This window comes from Esox lucius, chromosome 17 (genome assembly GCF_011004845.1).
Source record: "Esox lucius isolate fEsoLuc1 chromosome 17, fEsoLuc1.pri, whole genome shotgun sequence".
Classification (NCBI taxonomy): domain Eukaryota; kingdom Metazoa; phylum Chordata; class Actinopteri; order Esociformes; family Esocidae; genus Esox; species Esox lucius.
The window spans coordinates 16,953,259-16,973,753 of NC_047585.1; the positions used below are offsets into that span (position 1 = coordinate 16,953,259).

General features: G+C 41.4%; 1 protein-coding gene across 1 annotated transcript; it reads right to left on the bottom strand.

The window, feature by feature from the left end:
- Positions 1–6,242: 6,242 nt before the first annotated feature.
- zgc:113054 (uncharacterized protein LOC541322 homolog) lies at positions 6,243–20,269 on the bottom strand. The gene is made up of 11 exons (XM_010882061.4): positions 19,959–20,269; positions 19,149–19,338; positions 18,973–19,064; positions 18,651–18,883; positions 16,079–16,315; positions 15,927–16,001; positions 15,491–15,707; positions 15,043–15,251; positions 14,760–14,832; positions 8,741–8,858; positions 6,243–7,098 (listed from the first exon to the last, which is right to left on the bottom strand). The coding sequence occupies exons 1-11, from the start codon at positions 19,972–19,974 to the stop codon at positions 6,903–6,905; spliced, it is 1,656 nt and encodes a 551-aa protein (XP_010880363.2). The 5' UTR covers positions 19,975–20,269; the 3' UTR covers positions 6,243–6,902.
- Between the last annotated feature and the right edge of the window lie 226 nt (positions 20,270–20,495).

Genomic DNA, 20,495 nt, shown 5'->3' on the forward strand with positions numbered 1-20,495 from the left:
CGGCCAGGTATCTTTATCCAATTGGAACGAAGGCCATTGTGTCGTGTGATCGTCTGTGAAGATATTATGTAGCCTTAGCATGTAATATTCACCTACTGTCAAATAAAATGATTCATTTAAACATCAGATATTTGCCAGAGTCCCAGTGTACACCCGGGTATAACCACTCGTTTAGTCAAATGTTTTCTAATGCAGCACCCAATCGCTGCATCATACACGTCATTCCGTGAGTTACACTCAATGCCTCAAATGACATTGAAAGAGAGGTTGCAGAATGGGGTGTAACCCTCCTGTGAAGCCCAAATAAACATGTTCCGGAACGATCCCGTCAGACAGATGAGTGCTACTCTAATGTTAATGAGGTCTACTTTAGACATGCATAAATTTAATTATCAGACGTCCGCAATCATGCGAGGACCTAAGGTGTCCCCTGTTTATGGCATTTCAAATGTAGCTGGCTTTATTTACGACGCATCTCCCCTGCCACCTGGGCAGCCCAACACTTTCAAAAGACACAGTGCCTTTTAATGACCTGCAAATGAATCACTCTGGCAGAATCATAAAGAAGTGGAATCCCATTTAAAAACTAACAAAACAAAAGATAGGCCTAAAGATTCTGTGAATGGATCATAGAAACTAGCCACAGCAGGGCCAGAGCAGAGCTATAGGAAATCAGAGACACATATACAAATGCAATTAAGACGTTTATAATTATAATCAAGATTCAGTGCGACTACTACAGAATCAATCCATTCATCCAAATGTTTCTCTGATGCCAGAGAAACCACATCAACTGAAAATACTCTGGTTTTACCAACAGCACAACAGCTAGCTCAAGTTGTTGTAACTTGATTATTTCATAATTATAGCATACCTTCTTGTCACCAGCCTCTAGTGGTGTGGTCCCTGAAGGAAACAACATGTCAAAATCTCAACACATGAACACGAGGTATAAAAGACCGAGACGGGAACTCATTAATCAAAATAACATATCTTGCATAAAGGTTACAGTTTCATACAGTGGTGTAAGCAAAGGAAGTCACGGAAGTGCAGCTAAAGAAAAGTACATTCCAATAAAGCATTTGCAGGAAGTATTGTTCATTAATGTAATAATCAAGCGGGGTGCTTAAGAGATGAACCCACGTGTATCCACATCACCCCAGCAAAACGAATACTCAACAACTTACGAAGGAGAGGCGCTAAGTGATTGCTTTTCTATTGAATCATCAGGCCTTTTTTTAAAGACATCTCAGGGTCTCGAGAACACCCTTGGGTGCACGGCCAGCAATAATGAGAAGTGAATAAGTTTGAATTCTCCTCTCCACTCAAGCCAAATGCTGGCCTTTTTTTGCGAGGAAGATACATTTCTCCTAAGATTCTCGCTCATTTCCCTCTATTTATTAGGAAAATGAATTTCTGAGTGCTGTGCCAGTTCTACTGAGCCAGCTCCCCGGCCTAATTCTATGTAACATTTCCTCATTGCCGCTGGGGAACATTATATGAAGGCAAGGCTTACAATACCATCAATATGCCTTGGACGACAAATCGGACGTTTCATAGATATTAATGGAAGTGCAAATTAAATCAAAGTCGGAGTGGCGATATCGCGGTTATGATCAATGTCTTTTGCACAGTCAGATTCAATACGGGCTTTGTAATTTGAGTATCCCAACAAAATGTGCATCTTAATGGGGGAGATGAAAGTAATCCCACATGGGGAGGAGAGTGTGCATTAGCAGGAGTGTAATTAGAGGACCGGCCATACGGTCCCCTTACACAGTGTTACTGTTCAATAAAAGCAGCATACATCTGTAATGCAGATATAGGAGATGGGTATTGGAATTGGTTTTTTTTGTCACCTTTTAAGATGTCATATGAGGTGTCCAAAGCAAATGTGTCAATATGGTATTGTATTAGATGCATAACGTAGTCTGCCCAAATCATTTGTGAATCAAAACGGAACAACTTTGGCAACGGAATCACTCATTTTCACTCTTATGTTGATGGGACAAGAGGCATCGGTAGAGACAAATATGCTGTAACCACCTTAGCTACAGTCAGTACAATAACGATCGAAAACAATAAAGGCAAAGTACTTGAATTATTAAAGAGTTTGAATAATTTTATAGAGTACATTTCTAACGGACATGACAGCAATTTGCTGGGTCAGCAAGGCATTGGTTCAGTTGATGCACCATTGGTAATGAAAATCATGAATTCATGAGTTTTACTGTAGATTAAAAAAAAAACACAAAGAAGCAATTCAAAAGTGAAACGAGCAGAAAGGTGCCTCTCCAGAAAAAAGTATTTTAATAATGCATGTGTGTGTATCTATTTTGCTGCCTCCGTTCAAATATAATACAATATCATAACACACGTTGACAAAATTTTCACCTTTTTATTATTTATTGGAAATCCATCTCTACACACAGCAACCACCAAAACTGTAATTGTGTAAGTCAGCAGGTGAACATGATACCAGCCAAAAACACAAGTAGATCCCAATGAATAACACATGAGATGACAAACAAGGCATCACAGATGTCTACACAACTACTACCTAGCTATAACCCTGTTGTTGACCCCTAACCCCAACTCTAACCCTAACACAGAAGCCTAACCTTGTCCTCTAACCCTAACACATAACAAAGGGATTCAAGCCTTTTTGGGCCATTGCCCCCATTTCGATAAAGATGTATATTTTTTTAATTCATGTTAATATGCTTTTATTTTTTGGTCTGTCATAATAATTATTGTCTGATTTGCAATAATGTTTCAATCTGAAGGTAGATTGGGTTGAATTGCATCAGGAAGGTAATGTGAAGTTCAGAAAAACATCAAGGAAGATCTTCAGGCAATAATTGGGTAGGATCTTCTGTGTAGAATATTACTATCATTGAGGACGTTCATTCTCTCCCGGTCTGATTTACAGCCGGTTCTGGAGCACTCTATTCTAAGGAGTTCTGAGGGGAACAGAAGACATGGACGTGTTCCTGGCTGAGTCTTATCTTTCAGGAATGGGGTCATAATATTTTGTAGCTTACACCATTAAAAAGATAGAGCCACATTTGGTGGAAGAAAACAGAAACGTCTCTTTTTATTACAACCACATTAAGTGGCTACCCAAGGTTACTCACGTAACCCTGGTTCTATAAACCAAGTGCACATTTTCAAAAATGTCTACTGACCCCACTGTCAAAAGACCTAGCCTAACCCACATTTTTCCTAAACCCTAAAATAGCCTTTTTAACTTTAAGTGAGGACCTTCAAAATATTGTCACCTTTCCGAATTGTCCTTGGTTTACTATTCTTGTATAGTGTAGTACAGTAAAACCAACTCCCTCTCAAACCCACACCTACTCCCTACAGTTAAAAACCTGATGCAATCATCACCATCAGACACAACGCACCTCTGTGGTGGTATATGAGCAGCATTTCTCAATGGAAAATGAAAGAAATGTACTAGGAGCTCTGCAATAAAAATGAATTCAACTACCTGGATGGCCATTTCTATCCCATGGGCTAGAGCAACTAGGGTTTATCAATAGTTGGCAATTTAAGCATATTATTTAAATTACTTTTATCCTCAAGTTTGAATTAACGTCCCTAAAATGTCAACCACTCCACATTTTGTTATGGTTACTTTGGTGCATGTTTTCTCCTGTTGTTTTGGCTTTGGTAGACTTGAACTTTGAAGGACTAAACTCATGCTAGTCAACAGTGTCACAGAGGAGAGTTGTGTCATGTCAGTTGTCTGTCATCAGTAGATCATTCTCCTATTACCTGATACCAACCCCCTCACTACAAATCTGACCTTGGATAAAATAAGACGAGGGCTTATAAAACCAAATAATTGACTGACCCTTTCAAATCAAAATCGTTCAGACATTAAAAGACTGCTTTCGTTCATAGTGACATGATCCCAACATATTTTGGGTGTTGCAACTGATAACATCTTTATCGACAGGGCCTACTTGCACAGGACGCCTTTACAAGGCATTTCAAACAACTCTCTCACTACACTAGGCCTAAGGAATGATAAAATACATCAATAAAAAGGTATTGATGTTGTCAAATGTTAATATGTCATCTATAAACCTTGACAGACTCTGTCACCCACAGGCAGGCTTGGCTCGGTTCGGCGTCGTGTCCTCCTGTTGTGTCGCATCGACCCAGGGCGACTCATGAATCGCTTCTGCTGTAAAACGTTGCATGCCAGGACAAGCATTAATCAAAGTTGATTTGAAGTGTGAGGGCACAAGTGCTTTTGTGCTGAAGAACTGTTTAGCACAACACCGGCATGTTCGCTGGCCCAGCTCCTGAGCATAATTGCAGCACAAGGAGGTCATAAATAATGTATTCAAGATCACTTACACCTCATGAAGCAAGCCATAGGTTTAGAGAAAGATCACATATTCGGCTCAAAATACTGGATATTGCTCTTGTGGCTGCACTTTCCAGGGAAAACAAGACCTTCAAAAAGAGTTTTGAAACCGCTTAGAGCAATACAAAACATAATAACATCCAAACAGTTCAGACAGCGCCACAGAATTCTTCTGTGAATAAACGTGAAATCAAAAGTGAAATATTGAATGTAGCAGGACAGAGGGCAGCACAGAAGACAGAGATTGTACCATAATGTTTTGGATGCTACAATAGTTATGTATTTAAAACGACATACATTTATATACATAAAATACACGCCTGAGTTTTATTGTTGTGTTCCTAGTCAATCTGAGTTTACGGTAGGTTTAATTAACACACTTTTAAATACCTGCAGGGTTTTAACTGTGAAGTTCATGTTTTTATTTAGTTTAGATTCTGACAACAGATGCTAACCAGTTATTACAATTCCCATCATAAACTGGGAAGATATTTGTATTACAATTACTGTGAAATTTGACAATTACTAAAGTAATCTCTTGGCAAGCCGTAGCAACAGATGAATATACAGTAATACGTTTCATACATTGTAAATGTAACCATTTCTGTTAAACAGCATTTTAATTGAAAACACATTGCATTTATTCATCATTTCATCACTGATTCATCCCTATGTCCAGCTGCTTGTACACCAGAATTGCAGAGATGTCCTTTTTATCATAATTTTCTAATAAATACGTATCGCAGACCCGTTGTTATTGCTCTGATATAATGGTGAAATAATGTGCTTGATAATCCCACATTCAAACAGCCTGTGTCCTCGCAGAGGGAGAATGGCAAATAGCTCCCTGTCTCTAGACTGCCACTTTGTGGCCATCTGTTGAAATGCCTAACAAAGAACACGCTATTAGCACATTTACATGTTTATTGGCTCATTCTGGATAAACTTGAACATTCACTGATTACAGAAATCTAATTTCTGATATTGTCCTGTGAGGAAAATAACCGTTTTTGAGGGTCAGAGTTGTGTCTATCTACCAGGCAGGTTTGGGATGTCTTCTACATCAAATCCAACAGAAACGCAGAGATCATCAGATCTTTCCATATCTAAATGGGATCCTCTGACTCGTCAGCCCAGTTAATGACCAATCCCCATTATGTAAATCTGAGTATGGCCTCTAATAGTGAGAAGATGCTCGCACAAACACCAGCACTGTCTCACTGCATAGACGGCTCTAATTGGACACTCCTTTTGTATAATTGCAGTGGCTGGGGCCATGCCCTTCGCTAACCTCTCCTTTAAGTATTGTTTTGCAGCACATAAAAAGTACAGGGAGCAATTAAGACGCGGTTCCTAAGCACCACTTGGGGGACCAATCAGTGAAGCCATGAGAGAGATGAGCAAGAGAGGAGACAGAGGTACGCTACGGTACCCTGGGAAACGGCCTCAGACCCAGGCGACCAGGAAACTCGATCTTACACTTTTCTGAACAACAACGTCCAGCTACTAGACGAACCTTACGTTGGTGGACAGAATGCTTTGGACCATTTGGAACTGAATTAGGGCACACTCTGAAGCGTACATCGATGCGCTTGTCTGCTACCGAGCATTTGGTCCTTTCACTCAATTGTTGAGATGGAGTTGGAGTTATTTTTATAATTTTTTTCATGTTCACAAAATGTCTCTTCCTTTCTCCTTTGTTTGTGTTTTAGATTTATGCTTGCAGGGAAAAATGAAGTGTATTTTGTCAGATTTCCAGTATTGTTCTTTTGCTTGTGTGTCCAATGAAAATATTTAAATTCTTCTGTTACAGTAGTTAGTAACACGCTTCTTTTGTTGGAATAAAAGTTTTCCTTCACAGGTTTTGTAGTTATTTATTCGAGACAGTCATATGCACAGTATCTTGCCATACACATTTCTGTGCTGTTGAACAACTTGCACTTCAACTGTTGAACAACTTCAACAACTTCAACTTCAGATTCCTTTTCTTAAACTTCTATTCCCAATTCAGCTTTTGTAATCTATCAACCAGTATGCACTAGCACGGTAGAAAATAACACAACTTCAGTGTATTAAAAACCTGAACTATAAACCCTTTTCAAGTACTTTGCACTTAAGAAACAAATTCTAGTTTACACACTTTTTTTTTATACCTGTCACTCACAGAGTGAGTGATTTAAGATGGAAGCGAGTTTTTAAATGCCCAAAGGATTGCATCAGGTAGACGGCGTAATGTAAAATCAGCATTAAAATATGTGTAACACTTTGCATTGTTGACAAGAAATGAACAGCAACATAAAACACAGCTGTGTCGAAATAAGTATGGCCAGTGTAGCTGAGGAGTACAGTACGAAACCTAATAATCTCCAATCTGACAAAGATAACAGTCAAACAGTGAGGTAAATCAGCCCAACTTAATCTCTCTATACTATTATTCCCTCCCTGTGAGGAACTCATTCATTCACAGCAGGTGACTATTCCCAAGAGTGGAACAGAGAAAGTCCCCCCCCCCCCGTCTCTACCACAGACTTTGCCCACCCTCTATGACTAAGTTATGCCCTGTCATGTAGTCGGAGGCATCAGATGCCAAGTAGACCACTGCAGCTTGCAGGTCTGTCACTAGAGCCAGTCGTCCAGCAGGGATATCTGACAGCCAGCACTGCACCAGAGGCCTCAGACTTTCTGAGTGGATGAGAGGGGTGTCAACAATCCCCCTGAAAAAAAGAAGAGAGGGAGAGGTAGAAAGTGAGGGAGACTGGGAAAAAAAAACCAAAAGAAATCAGACACATCAGGCTTCAGAGCCAGAAGTGACAGCGGCGCAGCGTTTCAGAGCCACCACTTTGGTGACAAAAATAAACCTAATTATCCTTCAGAGAAAGGGCACGGCGCAGCATCTCTTGATGATATTTACAGTGGGACTCGTGGCGACTGATGAGTGGCATGTCGAAGGAAGCACCGCCGGGTATGACAGGACCCCGGGTGTAATTTGCCTTCAGGACCCTGTAGATAAGCACTTCCTGCGCGTTCCGCTCACACTCACTTTGATTCCAGCCTAATATGTGCTTGAGCTGGTTTGATTCTCAGGCAGGGTGCTTGAGTGGCATTTAAAGGAAACAGGTGTTTTGGTACAGTACCGTCTGCAGTTCCTCCTCTAACCTCGTCCTCCGAGGCATAGCTACTATCAAGTAGACTACGCTACTTCCAGTCTAATGTCAGCATTAGTCTCTCGTGACCAATTGTGTTCACTCTGCTTAATGAAACACATCATTTGGATAAACATGTCATAACAGCTGTGTCTAATGTGATACGACTTCAGGCTTTTCACACAATCAGTAACTCAGAGCTTCACGGTCTACTCATCTTTAGCCCGGACACAACATGTTGGGCCTATAGTATTCTGCCTGTAACTTGATACAAATTCCAACGTTTGGATAAATTAGTGGCTCCAAGGAGCATGTGACACCTTGGTTAATATATTCCACCTCAATTATATTTCTCTTCGGCGTCCTGTTATCTGGAACCTTTCCTGGCAATCAGAGACTGTTTTCCCACATCCAATTTTCTAGATAATGCAGCTTATCACCGACGCGGCTAAAGTTGCCAATGAAATCAGGCGGCAGTCAACCTCGCACTCGTTAATTGTGTCCCTTTTTTATGCATATTTACTGACTGTCACTTCAAAGAAATCAGTGGCCCATTGAGACAGCCAGTTAGCGGGGGGGAAAGAATTGCTTCTTTCCAAATTAAAATTAGCAAACAAGCCGGCGATAAATAAAGCGGAGCACGGCGAATGGCGCGTGAGCAGACGCTTTGTTCTGGGGCTGTGACAGGGCCTCGGCGACGAGGCACCGGACGGATTTGCTCGGGGACGGCTGGGGCTAAGGGATGCTCCACTTAACACACGCGCAGAGCGCAAAGCTCTTCCTCTGTTCTTGGCTTTTCTTCCCTCGCACAGCTTCACAGACAAATAGATACAAACAACGTCCTATTGTTGTGGAGACATTTGGAAGGGGGGATGCAAATTTGATTCCCTAATTGAATATGACAATTAGAGCAAGTGTTTGGCTGATTCATCCCTCAAGACACCATCAAATTAAGCCCGAGCACATTGTTTGAGGACTTCAATTGGTGCCTCATTCTCAAATGGAGCCTTTTCCAAAGGAGGGGAAACACTCAATCAGTCCTCCTCATTACTGAGTAACAATACAGATGAACTTAAGTCTGTAGACCTTTTGTATGTATATGTTCTAAATCCAAGTTAGGCTTGGATTTGTCAGCTTTTTATCTGTGGATATTCATGATGTCCCAACTCCTGAAGAACCAAACTCAGAGACACAAAGAGAGACACAAACTCACGGTGAGATGCAGTTGACTCTGACCCCTCTGTCGATCCACTCGGTGCCAAGTGTCTGGGTCAGCTTGACCACACCTGCCTTCGATACGTTGTAGGCCAGCTGCTTCTGTGGATGTGGTACTGCAAAGGGGACAAAACGACGTGATATCAGTGTCAACCAACTGGTATGACCGTTCTCCCTCTGATCACATGAACTACGCTCCGTGTCTAAAAGACTAAGTTCATCCCTCTGGTAAACCATGAAACGCATTCAGACCGACATCACATGAAAGTAGCTCAGCGTGGATTTCATTTGAATAATAACTCCACTCCCCGATTTCATTCCGGATCCTACATAGGAACACATCCATTAGCTGCCAGGGGACCCCGTGGGTGAAGCCTCGTCAAATTAATTGCTCTCAATGTCCGGTTCTGCACCGTGTTCCATAACAAAAGGCAATGCGCCATTTGTTTGCCTTGACCATCACAGATGTTGCACTCTGCATGGGATTTTGGGACAGCAGCTCATTTTCCTCCGGTTGATTAATCATCACAAGGAAGCCTCCAAGTTACATACAACTTTAGTAGTTAACCTCGTCGCCCCGTGATCTCACTGCCAAATGGCTTCGGTCGGAACTGAGATGATGGATATGACCCAGCTGTGGAGAGGCAGGGGCCGGACCTAGGGAGGAAGACTGGAGCTTGGTCGTCCCTCGTTTGTTTAGGAGTAAAAGAGCTGATGAGAGAACGGAGGAGGCTTCCAGGATGGAGGGAGCAGGCTGAGGAGGAGGTTGTGGAGGAGGCGCAGGCCTCTGGGTAGGGCCCAAACCGGGTACGAGACGAGGAGCATGTGAGGAGGAGCGGAGCCCAGGGCTTACACCCAGATTGAAGGTGAAAGCCGACTTATCGGGACAGAAAACACAGCTAAAAAAAAGCCTAACAGGGCTAATCCTCACTGAAGACCTGATGATATGGCCCCAAAATACCGTTCAAAACAGGCCTTTATCCTTCAAATAAACCTGCATTGATGTTTTCCGTCTTTAAGAGCTGTAATCCTTAGAGAGGGAGAAAGAGAGGCAGAAGGAGAGCACTCTCTAAAACCCTCTTTAAAATTCATCCTGTTACTTATTGCCCATTCTAAGTGGGAGAAAACAAGCCCTTTTATCAGGCCGGCCTACACATAGTCAAGTCCTGAGGACACATAAAAAATAAAGACAGTACATTGGCTCTTATTAAAGAGTGGATAGCTTATGTGCATTAACATACAGGTGGGAACTGCATGGTACTGTATATCCGCTTGCTTTTGCCATGAGTCTCACTACGCTGCTCAGTCTGGTCAAATACTGTATTAAAAAGAAAAACCTACATTACAGGTGGGAAATCTAGACTCTTCTGAAGCCAAAATGGAAAGGATATTACAACCCTGTTTCCAAACAATTTGGGAGCTGTGCAAAATGCAAATTAATACAGAAAGCAATGATATCCAAAATCATTCAAGACGACATATCAAATGTTGAAACTGAGAAATATCCCAGTTTTTGGAAAAAAACATGCCCATTTCAATTGATGTCAGCAACATGTTTCAAATAAGTTGGGACAGGGGCATATTTACCACTGTGTTGAATCCCCACTTCTTTTATCAATACTCAATTGCGGTAGTTTTTAAAGTGAAATGTTTCCCATTCTTGCTTGATATAGGATTTCAGCGGCTCAACAGTTCGGGGTCTCCTTTGTCTTATTTTTCGTTTCATAATGCGCCACATGTTTTCAGTGGGTGACAGGTCTGGACTGCAGGCAGGCCAGTTTAGCACCCAGATTATTTTACTATGGAGCCATGCTGTTGTGATATGTGCAGAATGTGGTTTGCCATTGTGTTGCTGGAATAAGCAAGGCATTCCCTGAAAAAGACGCTGTCTGGATGGCAGCATATGTTGCTCCAAAACCTGTATATATTGTTAAACATAAATGGTGCCTTCACAGATGTGCAAGTCACCCATGCCATATTCACTAATGCACCCCCATACCATCACGGATGCTGGCTTTTAAACTCTGCGTCTATAACAAGCTGGATGGACCCTCTCCTCTTTAGTCCGGAGGACACAGCGTCCATGATTCCCAAAAATAATTTCTGAATTTTGATTTGTCAGACCACAGGACAGTTACAGTTTGCTTTAGTCCATCTTAAAAGAGCTTGGGCCCAGAGAAGGCGGCGGCGGTTCTGGATCTCATGGTTTATTCTTTGCATGGTAGAGTTTTAACTTACATTTGTGGATGCAGCGACAAACAGTGTTCACAGACAATGGTTTTCGGAAGTGTTCCTGAGTCCATGTAATGATGTCCACTACAGAATCGTGTCTGTTTTTAATGCAGTGCCGCCTGAGGGCCTGAAGTTCACAGCTAACCAATATGTTTTTGGCCTTGTCCCTTGTTTACAAGGACTCCTCCGGATTCCCTGAATGATATAATGTACCCAAACTCTGCTTTTTTACATTGAGAAACATTATTCTTGAATTGTTGCACTATTTGGCCACGCAGTCTTTCACACAGTGGCGAACCCTTCCCCATCTTTATTTCGGAAAGATTCAATATCTCTGGGATAATCTTTTTATACCTAATCATGTTACTGGCCTTTTTCCAATTAACTTTATTAGTTGTGAGATGTTCCACCAGGTTTGTTTTTAGCATTACACAACTTTTCTAGTCTTTTATTGCCCTTGTCCCATGTTGATGGCATCCAATTCAAGTGGGCATACATCTCAAATGTTGAAACTGAGAAAGAAACATTTCTCAGTTTCAATATTTGAGATGTTGTCTGTGTAATATTTTCCATTGAATATTAGGTTTAAATGATTTGTACATCATTGCATTCTGGTTTTCTTTACATTTTACACAACGACCCAACGTGTTTGGAAATGGGGTTGTAGAAACACAATGCCTTTTCCAACAACCTGTACCTAGGTAGTTCAGCACACATCTCTGAACTTATCTTAGCTATGTTAATCTATTGTACAATGTGTATGCAGGTTACCTTGGATTCAAGCCTTTACAAACTGACACATTTTTACTCCTCAAAGGAAAGTTTTACCATGTCTTGTTATCATAATTAATGTTTCTAGAGCAGGTTGTTAAAAACTAGCACAGCCGTGGTTAAAAATATTTACTACGCCCTCTTGTGTACAAAATGTTATTATATCATAAGGATCATCAGACATAAGCTAGGCACATGTGTTTATTGTAGCGTCATCATCTTTATGTAAAAAATAAATACATTCATAGACCTATATTTTTTTATAGTGACTGTCTAACACTTTATTACCTATTATGTGGAGCTCTTACTGCCTATGAAATAACAGGAAATTAGAAATCTCACCAATGATATGTATCGTTAAAGCATGGTTTAAGGAAAGGCAGACATCAAATTGCTGTACGACAATACAGCTCATATTAATGCAATTTAAAAAGCTTAAAAAGTTCACGGTATGGGACAATGTCTTAAAATAGTGTGTGAATAATCAAACATATTAATTGTATGCAATGTAAATCACATCATTTAGTGAGCCTTTCCTCTAAGGGTATGTGTTAGCCTGTTGGAGAAGGTTTGAATCCTAAGAACAATGTATAGACAAGGTGTGATGCCAAACCTTGGTAGAGTATGGATAAATTAGGCATTACAATGGTCATTTACAATTCCTTTTTATATTGGTTTTTAATGCTTTTTTACAGTGAGAAGGGGATTTCCTGTGAAGGGTGCGTTACACAACATTTCCAGAATGCAAAGCCAGATTACTTTTGCAACCCAAACTACCTGCCAAACGGTATTAATGACATTCAATTTGTCTGCTGGCTGTTGGGCTCTAATACCCCAAATCCTTGTTGAGCAAGACTATGAAAGTATGTGTACAAAGTGCAATAGCAAAGGTTACTGTCCACAGTTTTTAGAAATTCAATAGCTTAATTCTTTGTAAAATATTTGTAAAAATACTGAAAAATATGACTATATTCCAGAAAGTCTAGTGAAGCATATGACTAGAAGGCCTCGGTGCACACCTGAGCAAGAGAACAAATACATTAGTGTCTAGTTTGATTTCTCAGACTGGTTAATAAAAAGAAAAGATTAAGAGGGGCAAAAGAACACAGACACTGGACAGAGGAAGACTGGAAAAAAGTGTTATGGACAGACAAATCTAAGTTTGAGGTGTTGAGATCACAAAGAACATTTGTTGGATGCAGACCAATTGAAAAGATGCTGGAGGAGGGCTTGACGCCATTTGTCTAACATGGTGGAGGCAATGTGATGGTCTGGGGGTGCTTTGCTGGTGGTAAAGTGATTTGTACAGGGTTAAAGGGATCTTGTAGAAGGAAGGCTATCACTCCATTTTGCAATGCCATGCCATACCCTGTGGATGGCGCTTGTTTGGAGTCAATTTCCTCCTACAACAGGACAATTACCCAAGGCACAGTTCCAAACTATGCAAAACATATTTAGGGAAGAAGCAGTCAGCTGGTATTCTGTCTATAATGAAGTGGCCATCACAGTCACCGGATCTCAACCCTATTGAGCTCTTGTGGGAGCAGCTTGACTGTATGGTATTTAAGAAGCGCCCATCAAACCAATCCAACTTGTGGGAGGTAGATTTCACCACAGGATGCATGTGGCGAAATCTCTTCAGATTACCTCAACAAATTGACAACTAGAATGCAAGGTTGTAATTGCTGCAAATGGAGGATTCTTTGACGAAAGCAAAGTTTTAAGGACAATTACTAATTCAATAAAAAATTATTATTTCTAACCTTGTCAATAACTATATTTCCTATACATATTTCCTATGCAAACTAATTTCCTGAATGTTTTCATGGAAAACAAAGACATTTCTAAATTACCCCACACATTTGCACAGTAGTGTATAAATTGTCAACATTTAAAAATAAGATTGTTTTAAATATATAATGCTTCTTCGTCTGTGTGGCTTACCATCATTCTCTTAAGGTACAGTTTACAGGGGAGAAGGGGAAAAACCCATTTTATTCAGCAGATGGACAAAAAGCTGTCATTGTGCATTTTAATTGGACATTCACCGCTGCTTTTTGGTTTGCCACTTGGCTAGAACAGGTCCCATCTGATTATGCATTATGACAACATTATAACAGATGTCCAGACCAATAAAGTATATTCTCGCAGGACCGCATGTAATGTGAGCAATTGATCACTGTTTTATGCCGGCCTCTATTTACCAGCTTGGTCCTGTTTTACAGATTGCCCCTGCAGTTGGGACTCAGCCCCATATGGCACTGCAGTTTATTGGCGATTTGACTATACCGCCGATGAACCGCTGCTGTTCCTCTGGAGGAACCTGTAGGAGGATTTACACTGGGCTGTGAATAACTCTGGAGTTTACAACGCACTCTGTAAAATGCAAAAGCAGCTTCAGCTGCTTAAACACGGCCCTCGGCACCGACAGGCAGACAGGGTTGTTGCACAGGAACCTCCTTTACATGTCGGACCTCAGGTTGCTTTCCTTCCACATCCTCCCCACAGCTCAGGAGAGATGGATGTTTATTATGATGCAAAACTGCCTTTATGAGCAGCAATCACAACTAACCGCGTTGGCGGCGGGAGAATAACGCACGTCGATAAATCACTATAGGAATGTCCTAAATAAACAGTCATTTAGCGGATTAGCGGTAGTGGTTATTTCTACAGTTCAACGAAATAGATTGCTTTTGAGAAATGGGTTTAAATGTTTCATTCCTAAAGGTCACTCGAAGTTCACTAAAAGAAACTGACATGGCAATAGAATACAATGTCAAGTCTTGTCAGGCCTTAATACCATTACAGAAACAAATTGTATATACACAATGGTGCTCCAGTGCAAAACTGCACTGTGATGTGTACATGGCTGTATTTCTCAGTGTAGGAGACATATCAAGTCAGCAACAAAGATAATCTCCGTATTGTATACTCGACTTACCTTGACAGTACATGGAGATATACAGTAATGGGAGACATGAACCCTTTTAAGGAGCGATAGTATCATCACTCACCGATTAGGCTGGCCATGGATGCTGTGTTGATAATCTTCCCGTATCCGTGTTTCAGCATCACACGACCTGCGGCCTGAGGAGGGAACCGAGGGGGAATGGAAACAAACCAGGGACATTCTTCACTTTTAGCATCGACAAACTCAAACTATTTTTATTTATTCCACTTGCAATTAAGAGAAAACACCCATAAAAACTAATCGAAATGCACAAGTGGGTGTTTTCCCACGCGAGATGAAATGGATGACAGAGGCCTGCTGTAGCCTTTTGTAGAGGAGTTACACACCTGACAACAGAGGAACATCCCCCTTAAGTTGACATCAAATGTTTGGTCCCACTCTTCCAGACTGGTGTCCTCACTGGCTGAGTTCATGTTGATCCCTGCGTTGTTGCACGCTATGTGGATCTCTCCCCATTTGGACACAATGCTGTCCAACATCCTCTCGACATGCGCCGATTTGCTGATGTCAGCGGTAATCGCGATGCTATTTATTCCTGTATAACAAGGTTAGCGGTTGTTTAAAATGAGGCAATAGTCAACCTGTCTAGACGTATATGTTTGGAATCTCTGATAATACGTTGGGTCGTGGGCAGAATTGGCTGCAAGATGGTGCAGCTTACAGTTTTGTCTGGTCCACAGTATAGTTAGTTGGCCCTCGAGTTAAACAACACAATGTCCTCTAGTTTTTCCTAACATTAGAGCACCATCTGCTGGCATTTACATGGAAGTGTACCTTTAAGCTTCAGCTCCTCTGCCACGGCCTCAGCCTTCCCCTGGTCCAGGTCCACAACAGCCACTTTGGCCCCAGCTTCTCCCAGGGCATGTGCAAACGCCCTGCCGATTCCCTGGCCTCCCCCCGTCACATAGGCCACCCGGCCGTCCAGACGCATCCGATCCAGGATCGACCTCCCGTTAACACCGCGAAATACCTCGTCGTCAATCGCCTTGCTCTGAGAAACACGATGAACACAAGTCGTCGGCCATACTTGATCAGGAGAATAGTCTCTGTGAGCGTTTCAGTACTGTTCGGTCACCGTTTCACTTACAGTAGGCACTAATGTTGTCCATGTTGGTGAACATTAGTAGTGCCTGTGCTAAACTTAAATGTAACCTGAAAAAAGTGAAATGTAGTACTGAGGATGTCTGTCTGATGGTCAGTCTTACGTTACCTGTGCACCAGCCGATCCTGGTGACATGGGTACTCTACGGATGATGCTGATCCCGTCTCTGAGAGGAACAATGACCTTGAAAAGTAAATGCTTAAAATAACTGAGTGCACAGCGATAGTCTGACACATCCCAAGCCATTGCTCTTTACTGACCTGTTCCACACGAGGATCATTAGAGACAAACTCATTAAAAGCTTGAAGCGCCAGCCCGTTTTTATCAGTGGTGTCTTTTAGGTAGACCTTAGCCTTGAACAGCGAGTTATCAACACAGAGAACACCGCTCAGCCTTAAGAGGTTGTGGTCCAGGATGAACTTGTAGTAGTTGATGTAGTTGTTCTTGTCGGCATCGATGAAGACCATATCAAACTGTTCACCTGCTGCAGCCAATTCCTTTGAAAGTGAAAACATTAACAGAGTGCTGAAATTCTGGATCTAACTGGAAATAGGATTCACTTACTGAAAACTATTTACTGTCAATATATTTATACAATCTCTTGTTCCGCTATGTAACTAATGATTTCGAATAACATTTGAAAGTTCCCTGTCAATCACCATTTTAATAAAGAATACCAAAATCTGGCATTGTTTTTAGTAACTTTCTATGGTCGTTCTATGTAGTTAAATATAAGTCACATGTAAGCACATGGTAAGAGTTATTAAAATGGTAATTCAAAGACTTTCAAACATGCAATTACAAAACATGAATGTCATACTGGAACAACAGAATGTATTTCAACATCATTAGTATCAAGCTAGATACATTCAATTACAGTCACATGGGAAAGACTGACCAATATGTTGGTTCCTACAGTACCCTTTCCCAATATTTCCTCTCTGGCTTATTTATTGGTTGTCATGTCAAACAATGTATTCAAAGTGCAGTCCACTATATTCCAACTACATAATTGTAACACTTTATAAGAAGTTTTTGTTTCCCTTGACAGCCTTTCAGACTGTTTACTTTGATAAGGCTGGGTATCTGTAAAAGTGTTTTCATGTAAAAAAGGGCTTTATAAAATACATTGGATTGATTGATTTGATTAATAACCTTTCAGTTACTGGTCAGATACTCTAACTGCTAAATTATCTGCTGCTCATTGATTCCAAAGGTTTAACAATTAAAATTGACCTTGTTTGGTAGTTACATAGTAAGAGTGATATCACAATCCTTGTAACGTATCCTTTCTAAGCTATAACACTTGTGTGTTATGAACTATACTTATTGTTGTTGGCAACATAGGTATACAGGGTCATTATACTTTATTGATTAGCCCTCATTAGTCATACACTGTAACATTATGACCACCTGCCTAATATTGTGTGGGTCCCCCTTTTGACGCCAAAACAAGCCCTGACCCATTGAGGCATGGACTCCACTAGACCTCTGAAGGTGTGCTGTGGTATCTGGCACCAAGACATTAGCAGCAGATGCTTTAACTCCTGTAAATTAAGAGGTAGGGCCTGCATGGATCGGACCTGTTTGTCCAGCACATCCCACAGACGCTCGACTGGATTGAGATCTGGAGAATTTGGAGGCCAAGTCAAAACCTTGAACTTGTTGTGTTCAACAAACCATTCCTGAACCATTTTTGCTTTGTTGCAGGATGCATTGTCCTCCCCAAAGAGGCCAATGCCATCAGGGAATACCGTTGCCATGAAAGGTTGCACATAGTCTGCAACAATGCTTAGGTAGGTGGTACATGTCAAAGTAACATCCACATGAACAGCAGGACCCAAGGTTTCCCAGCAGAACATTGCCCAAAGGAACACACTGCCTCCGCCGGCTTGCCTCCTTCCCATAGTGCATCTTGGTGCCACGTGTTCTCCAGGTAAGTGACGCACACGCACCCGGCCATCCACGTGATGTATAAGGAAACGTGATTCATCAGACCAGGCCACCTTCTTTCATTGCTCCGTGGTTCAGTTCTGATGCTCACATGGTAGGAGCTTTCGGCAGTGGACAGGGGTCAGCATGGGCACCCTGACTGGTCTGCGGCTACACAGCCCCATACGCAACAAACTGCGATGCACTGTGTGTTCTGACACATTCCTATCAGTACCAGCATTTTCAGCAATTTGAGCTACAGTAGCTCATCTGTTTGATTGGACCACACAGGCCAGCCTTCACTCCCCATGTGCATCAATGAGTCTTGGCCTCCCAAGACCATGTTGCCGGTTCACCGCTTTTGTTTCCTTGGACCACTTTTGATAGGTACTGACCACTGCAGACCGGGAACACTCCACAAGGGCTGCAGTTTTGGAAATGCTCTGACCCAGTCTTCTAGCCATCACAATTTGGCCCTTGTCAAAAGTTACTCAGATCCTTACGTTTGCCCATTTTTCCTGCTTCTAACAAATCAACTTTGAGAACAGAATGTTCACTTCCTGCCTAATATCTCCCACCCACTGACAGGTGCCATGATAACAAGATTATCAGTGTTATTCACTTCACCTGTAAGTGGTCATAATGTTATGGCTGAACAGTGTATGTTTTGTGTAAGTAATTCACAGTCTTTGTTCAATTGTTGTTTCATTTGACAATCTGTCAATACGAAATATTGTTGAGATATTAATTACTACCACTTTTATGCTTCAAGTACTGACCTTTCTAGACATCTGAGTAGCAACTACTCAATTAATTGAGTCAGGGAGTTACTTTTTACAGTGAAGTAGATATACATCTTAAATCTTAAATGCACTAATACAATATGCTTTAATTAGCCACCTTCAAGGAATCCATGGCAGAGCCTGTCTTTACTTGTATCTTCTGGCCATGTGGAGACTTGTCAAATATGGGCTGGGCAAATTCTTTAAGATATGGCTCAAGCTCACAGGCTACCAGTGAACCATCCTTGGGCAGTCCTTCAGCCATTGACAGCGCCCCATACCCAGTGAACATGCCTATCTCAAGGATCTTCTTGGCTTTGCTCATGTGGACCAGCATTTTCAGAGTCTGGCCTGTAAATGACACATCATGAAAGTCAGTGACTTAACACTAACCAGGCATCCACCCAAATCAATCCATTTGGAAGAAATAAAAATCTCACCTTCCACAAGCCCAGTGATGCACTCTTTTGGCAGACGGAACTGTGTCTTGTTCTCTTTAAACACTTCATCCCAGTCGTGTTCCATGGTTTTCCTACAGATCAGTATGAGAGTGAGACATGTTCAGGATAAACCATGCATGTGTACTGTGTTTGTGGGAGAGAAAGTTAATGCTCACTTGTACAGCTCAGCAAGAGGGGCACTTTCCTGGCTACTCATTTTCTCCAGGTAGCTGTCTAGTCCACAAGCGATGTCCAGGGCCTTCTGTAGATTGACCCTCAGGTCCTCTGGAATGTTGGCATTGCCATCTGCTAGCTCCTTGGCTTTGGTTAATAAATCACATATGACTTCTATTGGGGTGTCAGCGACTGCAGAGAACACAAGACAAACTGTAGACCGACACCTGTCTATATGGTATGTGGGTCACTGTCGGCTATTTATGGGGATATTAACAAAAAGATTAACAACAAGGCAGAAACATATGTTTAAGGTGAAGTCGTTACTATGAAAGTGTAACTGTAATGATAAAACTGTGTTAGGATAATAATTATTTGTAGACTGGTCTATACTGTCATGATAGAATGACACCACTAGATGGACATGGGATTTGTCACAGACCAATAAGACCTGTTGGAGGACCTATGACATACACATGTAATATTAACAATAAAAACTTTTAGCATTAGAGGAACATTCTATGATCTGAATCTGTAGCATATTTCATTGAATTAAAGTGCATATTATTTATGAATGCATTTTGTTTCATTTTATAAAACGAATATAATGGATTGTGTTCAGTGATTCTTAAAGATTTCCAGTTGTACAGCACGGGGAGGTACCTAACCTCAACAACAGCCCACAAATCGGATCTTCTCTGCTATGGGAAACCAACAAACCGGCATTTCAAGGTTTTGCACGGTTACGACACGCTGGGATAAAAACCTACTAAACGGGATCGATTAAAACGTCAACATAATCTCGAACATACCTTTGGTAGCCTGCATGTTGAATGTTCACGGCGTTCGTATCAAAGCCAAAATGCACAGCAAGTTCTTAACTATGGTCCCACGAGAGCGGCTCGCGAGCGGAATACCTATTTACGTAACTATACCTAAAAGAATATCTCTCAGTTGCATAACATGCCTTGATGGATGGTTTACAAAACACACAGGAAAAACTTCTCATGGGAAAGCGTTACTTGCACCTGCCAATTTTGTGAGATCTGTCTATCGCCGTCAAAACTTTTTTGTAACCTCTTCTGCAACGAGGCGTATCCAACCTGAGGGGCTTTTTACTGACATCAAGTGGGCATACCGCGTATAACACCGTTATTCTTATGTAGGCAGTCACTTAAATGTAATGAGTATGAGCCATAATACACTATATAAATACACCTTATATATACAACCTATATGACTACTCACAGTCCTGTAAAGAAAATGTGTATATATATATATATATATATATATAAACATGACTACTGTTACTAATGGACGTTGTCATTACTTTGCAGCTGTTATGTACG

Excerpts from the sequence above, each read along its gene's own strand:
- zgc:113054 (XM_010882061.4), bottom strand. Across the intron at positions 18,884-18,972 it reads CATCACTGGGCTTGTGGAAG|GCCAGACTCTGAAAATGCTG; the intron begins GTGAGATTTTTA and ends TGTCATTTACAG. Across the intron at positions 8,859-14,759 it reads ATCCATGGCCAGCCTAATCG|TACCACATCCACAGAAGCAG; the intron begins GTGAGTGATGAT and ends TCCCCTTTGCAG.